The sequence below is a fragment of the Labeo rohita genome, chromosome 14 (genome assembly GCF_022985175.1).
Source record: "Labeo rohita strain BAU-BD-2019 chromosome 14, IGBB_LRoh.1.0, whole genome shotgun sequence".
In the NCBI taxonomy this organism is placed as follows: domain Eukaryota; kingdom Metazoa; phylum Chordata; class Actinopteri; order Cypriniformes; family Cyprinidae; genus Labeo; species Labeo rohita.
In genome coordinates, this window is record NC_066882.1 from 7818903 (window position 1) to 7835324 (window position 16422).

Here is a 16422-nt window from a genome sequence, read left to right on the forward strand (position 1 = left end):
CAGCAAATCAGAATATTAGAATGGTTTCTGAAGGATCATGTGACTGGAGTACTGATGCTAAAAATTCAGCTTTGAAATCACAGGAATAAATTACATTTTGAAATATATTCAAATAGAAAACAATTATTTTAAATAGCAAAAATATTTCAAAATCATACCGTTTTACGGTACTTAGGATCAAATAAATGCTTGGTGAGAAGAAGAGACGTCTTAAAACATTAAAAATCTAATTGTTCAAAAACATTTGACTGGTAGTGTATGTGGCATGCTATGTGTGGTGTAAAACACTAAGAAAATACCATTCTTACTATAAGGACTAGCAGTGCTGTAAAGTCTGGGGCATCTTGTTAAACTTGAATAATTTATGTTAAAAAAATACAGAGAAGTAAAGCAAGAAAACATTCCATCTTTCAACAGAACAGGAACACATGGTTGAAAACTTGGCTGTCTAAGCAGTAAAAAGGTGAAACATTTTCAGAAATCAGTGTTATATGACTAGAGAAAAATAGCTGCGACTTTCCTTTTTGGCAAAATCCTCAACACACATAATTCACTTTTGATTTTGGTGTTGCACCTCTGTTGATACAAGTGTCTGTAGGCGGGGATACAAAAATATTATGGAAATTTAACGCATTAAAGTAATAATTCACTCAAAAAATGAAAATATGTGCTGAAAATGGACTCATCCTCAGGCCATCCAAGATGTACAGGAGTTTGTTTCTTCATTGGAACAGATTTAGAGAAATTTAGCAGTGTATCACTTGCTCACCAGTGAATGGGTGCCGTCAAAATGAGAGTCCAAACAGCTGGTAAAAACATCACAATAATTCATAAGTTATCCACACTTCTCCAGTCCATCGGTTAATGCCTTGTGAAATGAAAAGATGCATGTTTGCAAGAAACAAATCCATCATGAAGACGTTTTTTAACTACAAACCATTGTTCCCAGCTATAACTCCTCTATATTGCTATTTCCAGTGAAAACGTTGGAATCTGAATCAGGAGAAAAATACGCACTATCAAGCACTGTTTATAAGAGAAAACAGTCCAAAACAGTTCTAAATAAATATGCTGGTGGATTATGATGTTAGACAACAACAGAGGAAGGACTTTATCATTGGAGTAACCATTATTATTGATTATGGACTTGTGTTTCAGCCAGAATTGAATGATGTATTTGTTTCTTATAAACAGCTTCTCACATCATGACTGGAGTAATTTGGATTATTTGTGGATCATTGTGATGTTTTAGCAGCTGTTGGACTCTCATTCTGACGGCACCCATTCACTGCAGTGCACTGGTGAGCAAGTGACGCAATGCTATATTTCTCCAAATCTGTTCTGATGAAGAAACAAACTCGCCTACGTCTTGAATGTCCTGAGGAGACAATTTTTAAGCGAACTAGGTAGTGGTATAAAACGGAATTGCCAAAAACCCAAACAGGTTTCCAAAACACTTTGAACAAACAGACAGTTTTGATCCAAAACTGAAGTCTCTGGTTAAATCAGAAGTTGACAAGACCACTCAAACAAACAGTGTTTTGAAAAAGCCCAGTGTTTACAATCTTTGAGGAAGTGGAACTACAAATGGATTTGGATGGGTTTCATGGGAAGCAGGGAAAGAAGGCTCAAACACACTATAAATAAATAAATACATTACACTCTTCATCTTCAAAATGACTTTGAGTTTAAGTGCTTTGAAATAATACAACATCAAAAAAAAAGTATGATTTGAAATTGGTAATCATCTGAAAACTCGCAGGACACTGTGTCTCATTCCAGTTTGGGGGCGTTTAACACAATGAAGCTGATTCTTTCGGTTTGTTTAAAACATATGTAACAGATGATGACATGCCTTTGAGCACTGTACAGAGATCAGTAATGAATTACGTCACAGGTTATGAAAGGAAAACAGTGTGCAAACACTAGTTTTCCAACTCTGATCTGAAATGACAGCTTTAGCCCTTTGTACATGAAGATGTCCAGAAACAGAAAACTTTACCGACGCACAAATCTGTCGTTCGTTGAATGCAAATGCTACAGAGACCTGCGAAAGGAGGGAGGGAAAACACAGGAAGTTCTGTGGGTGTCCATTTAAGAGAGCGCTTTAATCACACGATTATAATACAAGAATAGAGGAAATGAAAGAAAAAGGAAGAGAGATAATGAGCGACGAAATCAAAGAGAGATTATAAAATACCACAATTTCTGAAAAGGGAAAGTCAGCATTCTAATAAAACAGTTTAAAAGCATTTTTTTGTAAATGAAGTACAGCTGTGTCGTTCTGTAAGGAGAGAGTTTCACAACGACATGCCGATGCCTTGATGTCCTCTGCTCCAAGGGTCATTTACTGCACAGGAAATGAGCGGCAGAGGAGAAGCTCACTGCAGTGTATGCATGAGAGACGCTAGAGTGCTCGTACGTGTTCTCAGACTGTCAGTCACGCTTCCTTCTCCTTAAGTGTGCCCATTCACTCACAAAAAGCTGAGCCTTTTGTCTTTTCAAAAGCGATTTAGCTCCTTTTCCTCCAGAAGGCTTTGGCCTTTGTGTAAAACTGCATGTGTATAGCAGAGGGGAGGCGATGCTCAATGTAAAACACATGGCTGTTGTGTGGCATACAAACATGATTCTTGTATGTATAAGAATGCTCTTCATGCTGTAGAAGAATGAGTTCATAGTCTGAGCGTTCACACGATGTCGATCCTCACGTCCGCACAAAGTATAGAAAAGAAGAGGTTCGTATAGTAAGACTTGAGGCTGAGAAGAGGAAAGGTTCTTGTACTTGGCCAAAATCGTGGAGCTTTATGTACACGTGAGCTTCAGTGGCGTCTTCAAACAGGCGTGATCACTGAAGACCTAATGTTACGAAGATGATGATGATGGTGAAGATGAAGGTTGCACTAGGAACGTGTGCCGCTCCAGGTACGGATGCGCCGCCGTGGGTGTCTGTGGCCAGTCTGGGTGTCAGGAGCAACTCGTGAAGCGTTAAGTCGTCAATTGCCAAGTTGTCCGCCAAGTCTTGTAAGAAAAAGAGAGGAGAGAAAAATGATATGGGTGGACATGCAGAAAATACAACAGCTTCAAATAATGTTTGTTAAATAAAGCTTATATGGCTTCAGAGGAAAAAGTAATATATTGAACGAATGACTCCTAATGAGTCTGTTCTCTTCCTTGAATCAAACACTTTCTGAAAAATTAGGGCAGTTCAATTCCTGAATCAATGATTCTAATGAATCTAATGCTTCTAATGATTCTATCTAGTAAAGCAAAAACATTCAGTGTAACTAGTGTGGTGTGATTCCCGAACAAATTACTTTAATGAGTCGGTTCTTTTGAGTAAATCAAACACATGTTATATAATCAAATATTGCCTGATTTCCAAACAAATGCCTCTGAGTCTTTTTAGTGAATCAAACACATTCTGAACAGTCAGTGTAGTCCAATTTCTGAATGAATGATTCTAAGGAGTCTAATGATTCTTTCTAATAAAGCAAACACATACAGTGTAACTAGTGTGGTCTGATTCCTGAATAAATTACGTTAATGAGTTGGTTCTTTTGCGTAAATCAAACACATGCTATATAACCATGTGTAGCCTGATTCCCAAAGAAATTACTCTGAGTCTGTTCTTTTTAGTGAATCACACATTCCAAACAATCAGTATAGTCAAATTTCTGAATTAATGATTCTAATGAGTCTGTTCTTCATAGCAAAGCAAACACAAACAGTGCAACTAGTGTAATCTGATTCCCGTACAAATTACTTTAATGAGTTGGTTCATTTTAGTAAATCAAACACATGCTATATAAACAAGTGTAGCTGGATTTCTGAACAAATGACTCTGAGTCTGTTCATTTTAGTGAATCAAACACATTCCAAACAGTCAGTGTAGTCCAATTCCTGAATGAATGACTCTTAATGATTTGGTTTGTTTTAGTGAATCAAACACATTCTGAACAATCAGTGCAGTCCAATTCCTAAATATATGATTCTAATGAGTCTGCTCTTTCTAGTAAAGTCAAATTAGTGTAGTCTGACTCCCGAACAAATGACTTTAATGAGTCGGTCCTTTTCAGTAAATAACTCTGAATCTGTTCTTTTTAGGGAATCAAACACATTTCGAACAATCAGTATAGTCCAAATCCTGAATTAATGACTCTTAATGATTTGTTTTTTTTTAAGTGAATCAAACACATTGTAAACAATCAGTGTAGTCCAGTTTCTGAATGAATGATTTTAATGAGTCTAATGATTCTTTCTAGTAGAGCAAACACATACAGTGCAACTAGTGAAGTCTGATTCCCGAACAAATGACTTTAATGAATCAGTTCTTTTGAGTAAATCAAACAAATGCAATAAAGCCAAGTATAACCTGATTTCCAAACAAATGACTGTGATCTTGTTCACATTCCAAACACTCAGTGTAGTCCAAGTCCTTAATGAATGATTCCAATGAGTCTGTTCTTTATATTAAATCAAACACATACAGTGAAACCAGTGTAGTGTGACTCCCGAACAAATGAGTCAGTTTAATGAATAAATCAAACACATACTATATAAACACGTGTATCCTGATTCCTGAACAAATGACTCTGAGTCTGTTCTTTTTAGTGAATCAAACACATTCTGAACAATCAGTGTAGTCCAATTCCTGAATGAATGACTCTTTATGATTTGGTTCGTTTTAGTGAATCAAATGCATTCTGAACAATAAGTGTAGACCAAATCCTAAACAAGCGACTCCAATGTGTCAGTTTGAGTGAATCAAACACACGCAGCACCATCAGTATAGTCTGACTGCTAAACAAATGGCTCTTATGAGTCGGTTCTTTTGAGTGAATCAAACACATACAGCACAATCAGTGTTGCCTGAATCCAGACTGAATGACTCTAATAAGTCAGTTCTTTTTAGTGAATCAAACACATTTAGCTTACAACTACTGCAACAATCATTCACTTCTTTAAAATTAAATTATCTACTATTTAACGTTTGTTTTCTGAAAGTTTAATCATTTACTCATTTGTCATTAAAATGTTCAGTGGATATTTTTATGGGATTTATGTTATAAAATATATGTGAATCTGCTCTTTTTAAGGTGTTCCCAACCCATGATTATAACATAAACATTTCCAGTCATCTTGGTGGTGTATGTGTGCTTACTCAGTCTGGAAAAATAGCTACTTTCATTGTCTAATAACCAGTCATTAGTTTTGTTTTGTCGTCGTCTCACTGGAGTGGGTGAGAAATATGGCAGCATTCCACCTTAACACCATTCAACAATCTTTTTTTTTTCACTAAAACATCTTTTCATTTATCTCAGCATCTACAGATGAGGTGTATTGTCTGGGACGTCAGCCATGAGGGAGACAGAACTATGAGGTGAAAATTTTGAAAAAGGAAAGCGGATATCAGTAATAAAGTCAAGTATGAGGAGGCACGCCAGCTATGGGTCCCCTGTGAAGTGTCCATCCAAGCTGAGGAGAATCGCATTCGTTCAACACACACAGATGAGCTATCGCATGGAAACACAAAAATATGAAACTTAAAGCTGAAAATAAACAAAATCTTAGATCGCAAGATGAGCACTTTTTTAGAAATAGCATATTTTCGCTAGTAAGACCCTTATTCCTCGGTTAGGATCACGTAGAAACCTTTGAAGCGCCACTGAAACTGCAATTTAGACCTTCAACCTGTTGGTCCCCATTTAAGTCCACTATATGGAGAAAAATCCTGTAATGTTTTTCTCACAAACTGTAATTTCTTTTCAACTGAAGAAAGAAAGACATGAACATCTTTGAATGACATGGGGGTGAGTATATTATCAGGAAATTTTAATTTTGGTGTGAACTAATCCTTTAACATATTTCTTTAAAATATGTTGTATTTGTTCATATATCCTTTTTATAGTTTTCTTTCTGTAATAGAATCTTTTATCTGAATCTTTTGAGCTCTTTAATTATTATTATTATTATAAACTAAAGGATTAGACAAGCATTTTCACCCCACTATATGCATGCAGATGTAAACACACAATAACCAAACATAACAAATGCAATCTGTGTTTATCATATAGTGATTACCTCAACAGTGATGGCATGCTGCGAGCACTTTAAGGGTCTGTAGAAGTCAGTTTACTCAACATAGCGGGAGATTTTTAATTGTGACCCTGGACCACAAAACCACTCATAAGGGTCTATTTTTTTAAATTGACATTTATTATGATAGGACAATATTTGGTCGAGATACAACTATTTGAAAATCTGAAGTTCTTAGCAGTGCATATTAGTAATCAAAAATTAAGTTTTGATATATTTACGGATGGAAATTTACAAAATATCTTCATGGAACATAGTCTTTAGTCAATATCCTAATGATTTTTAGCATAAAAGAAAAATTTATCATTTTGACCCATACAATGTATTTTTGGCTCTTGCTACAAATATACCCAAGCTACTTAAGTCACAATTATAGAAACTCTGTCCTGTCCGACAGGAAAGATGTAATCAATCTCATCTACTAAGATCAAATGCTATATTTAACACCCTCCACACCAGTATCTTCCCATTGCCTCCTTCATTTGAGGGGGAATTTTAACCCAACAGGGAGGAAGTCCACCATTTGGGCCAGCGGTGGTGGGATCAACAGGAAAGCATGCGACTTAATTAATTCTAGGCCCTGAACTCAGCATGCCAGCCAGTGAGAACCAGGCCGAGAGCAGGAAAAGAGATGGAGGCCTTCTCTCAGGGGGTCTCCTGGATGCCCGGGGGCCCATTTCAGCACAGTCGACTTTAAAACAGAGGAAGGAGGCAAATAAATAAAGCCTCGGCACTGAAACCTCCTCGAGATTTCTGTGCAATTACGACAGAGCTTGAACGCGCGCCAGAGAACAATTAACTTCTTCTTTCCCTCCGTCCACTGACAAGCCAGCGGTTAGACATTCCACGGGCCCTGAAAGGCCGATTTTTCATTGTGACAGCGGCACACTGTACCACTAGTCCAATTAAAGCCGAGGTGTAATTCAATACAGCTTTTATATACACTACACCCTAAATCAGATGAGATGTGTTCGTGGGTATGGGCAGGGAACCGAGGAACGTGTGTGTGAGGCTATTGTTTGCAAAGAGGCGTGAGTCACTGAGTAAAAACCCAAAACGTTCATAAAAACAAGAGGATTGGAGTGCAAACCATGTATAACCCAACTCCACGAAGTAACTAATAATATCCTGTTATAATGAGCTGTGAACAATGATATGAGTGACGGGATCCACAGAACGGCTGAGAGTCCAACTGACTCTTGTTTTGGATATGATATTCACACAATGGCAATTAGTGGGATGGATGTGTGGAGGCTGGCATGCTAAATTTAGAAAATGGACAACGAATGAGCATGAGATGAGTCTGACCAATAGCACAAAGGCTCACAAAGCCTATCAGTTTTCAGCAGTATCAGTCTCCAGGGGTCTCCTGCATGCAAGCGGAGCTCCGACCGGCTTTATCACAGAGTTACGAGCTCCAGTTACGACACGGGTCAGAGGTCAACAGTCAGCCATTGATTGGTAATGGTAGGCTTGGACCAGCTCAATGCCCGCAGTGCAGTACATCACAGGCACTGCAAACAGGAACACTGAAACAAGTTTTAAATGTTTATTGCACTCCTCCATAGTCTGAATAAGACACTAGCTGAATACTAGTTTGTTTCAATACTTGGTTAAAGAAGATTTATAAGCTCTTTGGGTTTAAAAAGAGGCGATGAGGGTGTCTAAGTGCCTCACACTATATACTTTGCTCTACTAAACTCAAGAGGACAATCTGTTCTTCGAAACAACTTCTAAAACAACAAACTAAATTATGCTATGTGTAGAATTCTTATTAGGCTGCTTCCTACTATTACTACAGCTCAGGTTAGAGATTTGAACAACTTAGCCTTGTAACAACCTTTGACATTAAAACGACATCTTGTGGATTTTAGTTTATAATAAAAAATTGTCGATGAACATTTTTGTTGTCAAATATTAGTTTGATCTCATATGACCTAATGTGAGAGCCTGCAATAACGTGGTTTGACCAGTGTGGCGCTCTAGCGCAAGACTGTAGTTATTTAATGTAAAAAGACTGTAAAATGACAGCAGAAAGCAGAAGTTAAGAAAGAATCTAAATCTTGTGATGTGAATATATTTGCACGATTTCTGTAGTTCAGTACTCTAGTAAAGTCCAGTCAGGTCACACTTATACAACTTTATACAATAGATTGCCTTAAATCAAGCAGCTTTACAGTCTTAAACATAAAAAAAAAAACAGTATCAGTGTCGCTTTCACTGAGAGAATAACAACTTGATTTTCTGTTACTAAGCAGCTCGCCAGCAAATGATAAAAAATGTTTAATTGGTAAAATGCCAAAGAACCAAAAACATATTGTTACTTTAAAGTGATAGTTTGGTTTAAAGAGATAAAGCTTGATCTAACTCAGGACTGTTTTGATTATCATAACCCTAAAGATATTTTAAGAGAGATTATGTTGTGAATAAAATATTTTATCCAAAAATAAAACATCTTATTAACTTGCCTTTATTTTGTTATGATTAAAAAAAGATGTTAGGCAGAATGTTGTGTCATTTCAAAAAATGTTCAAATAAGCTAATTAAATGGTGAACGAGAATGTCTGGTCTGTATATTGTATTGTATATATTTGTATTGTAAAAAATAATTGTTTAATAATTGTACTTATGTTAATATATTTTTTTAAAAAGCTGAAGTGGTCATTATTTTATATTTTTGTTAGAGTATGTATAAAATTTGAACTAATTGCAAAAGGTGAATAATCAATTAAAGCCTACTGATTATTCAGTGAAATATTTGGCGATTAATCGTCCAAATAATCGTTAGATTAATTGATTATCTAAATAATCTTTTGTTGCTGCCCTATACACTACAAGTCTGACGCTCACTACGGCTGCATTTATTTGATTAAAAAAAGTAATAAAAACAGTAATATTGTAAAATATTATTGCAATAATTAAAATACATGTTTCTATAGTAATATATTTTAAAAAGTTATTAATTTAATTTATTCCTGTGATGCAAAGCTGAATTTTCAGTATCATTACTCTGGTCTTCAGTGTCACATGATCCTTCAGGAATCATTCTAATATGCTGATTTGTTGCTCAAGAAATATTTCTAATTATTATACATTTTAAAAACAGTTGTGTTCCTTAATATGTTTGTGTAAACTGTAACACTTTTTTCAGGATTCGATGAATAGAAAGTTTAAAAAGACAGCATTTATTAGAAATCTAAATTTTTTGTAACATTATAAAAATCGTTATACTGTCACTTGTGTCCTTGCTGAATAAAAGCATTGTTTTCTTTAAAACAAACAAACAAAATGGTACTAACCCCAAATGTTTGAACAGTAGTGTATATTTTTGCTTTTTGCAATAAAATCACTTTTATGCCCATCAAATGTAACCCTAGAGCAATACTCTAGGCTGGGCAATAAAACTCTGTTTACTTTGTATCTTAATGTCTGCCAGGAAAGGATATTGATATGAAACATTTGAAAATGAAAATATCCCATTTGACACCTGCGCAGCACAAAACATGCTTTATTGGTTCCAGGCAGCGCATCTAAATCACCATAATCGCCCATAAAAGCCAAGTCAGTAGCACAGTCTAATGATATTTTGTGATTTATAATAAAGTGGCTTTATATACGATACTTAAACTGCTATGAAAATATAAAGATGTCTGGAAAGATAAATAATCAGATGTCTGATATCCAAAGGACATTTACACTGAAGGAATGCATCGAACACATTTTTGTCGTTCTGTGTGTTTTCATAACCTCAGCTCCACAAATGTAGCAGCGATGTAAAGCGGCATTGGCCACTTTCATAAGAAGCACCTGTGTTTGGAGACTGACATTCCGTCTACTTATCTAGTCCTGAAGAACACCTGTAAGGCGGACGGGAGCTCCAGAATCAACACGGCAACTGTATGTCCAGGTGGAGGTCTTGTCTGGAAGTTGGCAGAGATCCTGCACTGTCTGATGAACTGCATTTCAAATCTTTTTGAATCTCTCTAAAGAGCTATTAGATTTTGATGAATGTCTTGCAAGGAGGCTGTATACATTATTAACTATGTAGGCCAGACTGATGAGAGGCATGTTTTCTTTTTGTGACTATTTCACTGTTTTATTCAGCAGAACCATAATTCTATAAGGACTGAGCTTATATGTGTACACTTCAGTGCCAAATGAGCTCTTAGTTTTGAAATCTAGTTATATTACATTTAATGAAGAAAATGTGACTGTCCACCAGTGTAATGATGCTAATATGATGTGGCTCATTGCCAGGATGTTACTATATTGTCGATGAGTAGTTGTTTGCTAGGTACTTGCTAAGCATTTGCCATGGCGTTTAGGTTGTTTGCAAGGGTACTTTGGTTTGTAATTTCACATCTTTTGATAATAAGTCAACTCTTCTATAGTAGAATGATTTCTCAAGTCATGTGATACTGAAGACTGGAGAAATTATGCTGAAAATTCAGCAAAATTACATTTTAAAATACGTTAAAATAAAAAGATACATTTTAAATTGTAATGGTATTTTACAATGTTACCATTTTACATTATTACTGTATTTCAAAAACAGTAAAAAAATCTTACCAACTCTAAACTTTTGAATGGTAGTGTATATCGTAAATAAAATATGGTATTTCAGAACCTTCCACACCTCTATATGTTCAACACAAGATCCTAGCACACTTAAAGGAGAAGTCCACTTCCAGGACAAAATTTGACAGATAATGTACCCACCCCCTTGTCATCCAAGATGTTCATGTCTTTCTTTCTTCAGCCATAAAGAAATTATTTTTTTGAGGGAAACGTTTCAGCATTTTTCTCCATATAATGGACTGATATGGTGCCCCGATTTTGAACTTCCAAAATGCAGTTTAAATGCAGCTTCAAACGATCCCAAATGCAGTTGTAAACAATCCCAACTGAGGAAGAAGGGTCTTATCTAGCGAAACGATCAGTTATTTTCATAAAAACAATACAATTTATATACTTTTTAATGCCAAACGCTTGTCTTGTCTTACTCTGCCTGAACAGTTTTTTTCCAGTTCATGACAGTTATGGTATGTCAAAAAACTCCCATCTCATGTCCTCCCTCAACTTCGAAATTACCCTATATCTCTGTTTTACCTTTTTTGTTGAGGGTGTTTGATCTTCTTTGCATGTTCACTTTGCAAAGACTGGGTCGGTACTTCTACAGCGATGTAGGATGATTTTGAAATGATTTTTGAAGGTGAGGGAGATTTTATCGACATACCCTAACTGTCTTGAGGCAGAATACACAGAGTTCAGGCAGAGCAAGACAAGACGAGTGTTTGAGATTAAAAAGTATTTAAATTGTTTTTTTTTGTTTTTCGTTTCACTGGAAAAGACCCTTCTTCCTCAGCTGGGACTGTTTACAACCGCATTTGGGATTGATGGAAGCCACATTTAAACTGCATTTTGAAAGTTCAAAATTGGGGCACCGTATCAGTCCATTATATGGAGAAAAATCCTGAAATGCTTAACTCAAAAAACATAATTTCTTTACGGCTGGAGAAAAAAAGACATGAACATCTTGGATGACAAGGGGGTGAGTACATTATCTGTAAATTTTTGTTCTGGAAGTGGACTTCTCCTTTAGGACCCTCGATAAACACACTCTATGCTCGCATATACAGCACAGTGTCTTCTGGTGAGGACAGAGGAAGGAATGTGATTATATGTCTCCACACCCATCACCCTGACCACAGGCCCACTCCAGCAGGCAGGCAGCCAGCAGCTAGCCAAGAAAAACTAGCCAGGAGGCCGAGACACAGTTAAGAACACATAGACACAGCTAAAGCACATCCAGACACAACTACAGTACACAGGGACACCGCTACTGCACACTGAGCAACAGCAATGCTGTTATGCTGTTTACAGTAGCGCCAATGATTTTTTTGCTTGGAATATTGTTAAGAAAGAGTTTTCTGTCAGCGCCAGTAGCCTTGCGGTTAGTGTTGTCATATAGTGCAAATTGTGCTTGTGGCGACCCAAGTTCGATTCAGGAGTCTTGAGGTTCTTTGCTAATCTTGCTCCCCTTGCTCTCTCTACCCAATGCTCTGCTGTCTGCTCTCTACTGTCCTGTCTATTAAAGGCATAAACCCCCATAAATATAACTTAAAAAAAAGAAACGGTTTTCTGTTTGAAGTACTGCGCCTAATCACAATTTGTACATTTAGATTTTCTCGAAAGTACATTTGTTCTGTCATTCAACATTTTGGATTAAATTAACACAGGTTTGGTTTTAACATGGTTTGGTCACCATTGACTTGTATAGACAAAAAAGAGACACTTCTCAAAATAACTTCTTTTAATATTTTTGATCAAGTAAATGCAGCCTTGGTAAGCATAAAAGACTTAAAGTTGACTTTAGTTCACTTCCAGAATAATGATTTCCTGATCATTTACTCATCCCCATGTCATCCAAGATGTTCATGTCTTTCTTTCTTCAGTCGAAAAGAAATTGAGGTTTTTGAGGAAAACATTCCAGGATTTTTCTCCATATAGTGGACTTCAATGGGAGCCAGTGGGTTGAAGGTCGAAAGTGCAGTTTCAATGCAGCTTCGAAGGGCTCTATAACATTGTCAAATAACAATGTCAGATGATTTTGAAGTTGGAAGAGAAAATAAGATACCTTTTATGAACCGAAGTACACAGATGAAGAACTAACCGCGCATGACCTTTCGAACATGATTACGTAATGCGTCATGGACATGCATCGTATAACTAGTGCAATACGAGCATTTGTGGTTAAAAAGTATATACTTTTTTTTTTTTAGAAAATAACTTTTTTGTAAAGGGTGTTTGACTTGCATGAAGTTGTGGACGCACATTGCAGAGTTAGTGTAAGACGAGCATCTGTGGTTAAAAAGTACAGAAATTTTTTTAGAAAATGACCAGCCATTTCATTAGATAAGACCCTTACTCCTCAATTGGGATCATGTAGAGTCCTTTGAAGCTGCACTGAAACCGCAATTGCGACCTTTAACCTGTTGGCTCCAATTGAAGTCCACTATATGGAGAAAAATCTTGCTATGTTTTCCTCAAAAACAAATTTATTTTTTCGACTGAAAAGGAAAGACATGAACATCTTGGATGACATGGGGGTGAGTAAATTATCAGGAAATTTAATTCATAGTGAACTAATCTTAGTTTGCATTGAAAAGTATTTCATCAGTATATGGCTGAGGAGGTCAAAAGGTGGGGAAAAAAGTGGATTTCTGGGAGGCAAAGTAAAAAACTCTATCTTTTGCAAGAACAGACTAAGTGTAAGAATGCACATTTGAAGATAACTGATTCTTTTTCTTTGTGAACCGTCCTAACCCCATGTCAGCATTCCCCATCAACCCTTCAATGGGTGCCATTGTGGGGCAAATTCAAGTCAACACATATTAATTAGCACAACCCAGTGTGAGCGAGGCCACTGGTGTCATTTATACTGCTCCTCTCAGTAAATCTGCACATAATTAGATCTACTCAAACATATTTTTAGCTCTAAAGTTCAGAAAGAAATGGACACGCACAAAACAAATAGGGATAAATAAGATTCAGAGACAAATCTTACCACAGCACAAATATGATTTCCTGTGGGATGTTGAAAGCCTGGTTGCTCATGGTACAAAGGTTTCAATGAGCTGAGCTGATGGCATACATGAACTCACTGCTCAGAAACGCTTGTAAATGCTCCAGCTACCATTAGCGCCAGAGAGGCTGCAAACACACTGACAGAGATTAAAAGATGGACCAGTAGAACCTGAAACCTCACAAAGAGGGGAATGAGGACAGCGGGACTTTACAAAAAGGGGATATGGGAGATTACTCCAACTGTGAGCTGCTCTGTCATTTAATTTAGTTCACAGTGATGGCTAAACCCATGAAAATGCTAGTCATGCTTCCATGCACCGTCACGATGCTACTGTGTTGTGTGTGCTTGCCAGGGTGTGGCTATGTAGTTGCTTAGGCATTGTTTGACAGTTGCTAGCACACATCTTCTCAACAAGCCACATAAATTAAGGATAACTCATCCAGAAATGAAAATTCTGTCATCATTACTCACCTTCATGTCGTTCCAAACCCGTAAGACCTTTGTTCATCTTTGGAACACAAATTAAGATATTTCTGATGAAATCAGAGAGCTTTCTGACCCTGCATAGACAGCAATGCAACTGAGATGAGTCCCAGAAAGGTAGTAAGGACATCAATAAAATAGTCCAACTTACAGTTAAACCACTGATGGACTATTTTAAAGATGTCCTTACTACCTTTTTGGGCCTTGAATGTGTCAGTTGTGTTGCTGTCTATGCAGGGTCAGAAAGCTCTGTAATTTGTAAATTGTATACTTTTTAAGCACAAAAGCTTGTGTAGCAGATCTTTAATGTGACTCGGAAAGAGAGAGTCGTCTTGGGGAGTGATTCGTTCAGTCGCATATGTGCAACATCCTATTAGGTTTTGTACTGGAATTAGTTAAGCTGTTTCGAGTCTTTGGGTTTTTTGAGTCATTCGTTCATCACGTGACAGCCCCATAAGATGAACGAACGACTCAAAAAACCCAAACCCAAAAACTTGTCAGATAAGAGGTGAGGTGAGCTAATCATAGACTAAAGACCCAGGTAAACAACAAATTAATCTTTTCTGTTTCTTATAGCATTATAGTTTTGTCTTGTTTGTAGTGTGATCAACGTTTCTGTAAGCAGTAGATGTGTTAGGGAAGTAACACGTAATATTTGAATTATATTTTGCTAAAATGAACAAAATGACTCAAAAAAAGATTTGTTCATTTTGTTGAACGAGACTCAAAGGTCCGAGTTGGTAAAATGATCCGAACTTCCCATCACTACTACGAATCACTTCTAAGTTCATCGTCTGTGTACTGCACCTCAAAAAGGTACAGTATGTCGAAAAACTCCATCTGATTTTCTCCTACAACTTCAGAATCATCCGACATTGTTGTAGCTTTTTGTTCGTAAACAGCGTTTGACTTACTTGCACTTTGTTAGTCTTTGTGCGCTCGCTTTGTAAACACGGGGTCTGTAGTTCCGTGTGACCTTTCGACGTGATTCAATAGTATGTAGTGTCGTGAACGCGCATCCCAGAGCCTGTGCTACACAAGCTTTTGTGCTTAAAAAGTATACAAATTTTTATTTTTCGAAAAAAAAAATGACAGATCATTTCCCAGCCTTCTTCCTCGGCTGGGATCGTTTAGAGCCTTTTGAAGCTGCATTTAAACTACATTTTGGAAGTTCAAAATCGGGAGCACAATTGAAGTCCATTATATGAAGAAAAATCCTAAAATGTTTTCCTCAAAAACCATAATTTCTTTACAACTGAAGACAGAAAGACATGAGCATCTTGGATGACAAGGGGCTGAGTAAATTATTTGTAAATTGTTGTTCTGGAAGTGGACTTCTCCTTTAATTTGTGTTCTGAAGATGAATAAAGGTCTTACGGGTTTGGAACGACATGAAGGTGAGCAATTAATGACAGAATTTTTATTTTTAGGTGTAACAATCACTGTCTACTTTTGTCAGTCTTGGTTCCGAAAGTATTTTCCACATTCATTTCTTCCATGGAGACTGAAAAAAAAATTTAGTACAGAGTTCTAGACCATGAACCAAACCAACCATCTCTAATGTTACAAACTTAGTTTGAAGCAAACAATCTTGAAACAATTTTGAAATCTGAGAAACAGCCCATGATGCATTGTGAACAGTAAGTTTAGTCATGTCTTTTAGTTTGTAGCTCCTTATCATCACAGTCTTTTTCATGGTTTCATGTCATATGATCTGTACACTGTTTGTTTCTTCATGTTCTCACTAGTTCATTGTCTTATTATCTTGTCATCAGTTCTGTCTTTCTCACTGGTTTACAGTCATTGTCTTGATATCTTTTTTTAGAAGTTTATTCTGTCATTGGTGGTTTTTGTCATGTGTTCCCCAGAGTCTTAGATTTAAGCCCTCATGTTTGCCTTGTCATGTATTGAAGTAGTTACGTGGTTCTGTATCCACGTGTTAGGTCATTGTTTATTGTCAAACTCCTAGCTCATAGTTCATGTTTTCTTTCATGTCTTGTATTAAGCTCATAGTTTGTTTTTGGATCATTATCATTTTGAATAAATCTTAATTTGGGTCCTCTGTGCTTTCATTCTCGCCTGCTTAGTTCACCCAGAAATGAAAATTCTGTCATTAATTATTCACCCTCATGTCATTCCAAACCCGTAAGACCTTCATTCATCTTCAGAACACAAATTAAAATATTTTTGATGAAATCCGAGAGCTTTCTGACCCTGCATAGACAGCAACACAAATGACACGTTCAAGGCCCAGA

At 36.6% G+C, this 16422-nt stretch overlaps 1 protein-coding gene across 1 annotated transcript in view; it reads right to left on the minus strand.

Annotated features, from left to right (window-relative positions):
* Positions 1 to 1490: 1490 nt before the first annotated feature.
* Positions 1491 to 16422, minus strand: part of gpc3 (glypican 3) — a 170112-nt gene continuing 155180 nt past the window's right edge. Inside the window, exon 8 of the mRNA XM_051128008.1 lies at positions 1491 to 3018. Coding sequence (XP_050983965.1) covers positions 2846 to 3018 — 173 coding nt within the window. The 3' untranslated portion in view covers positions 1491 to 2845. The remainder of the gene's footprint in view (positions 3019 to 16422) is intronic.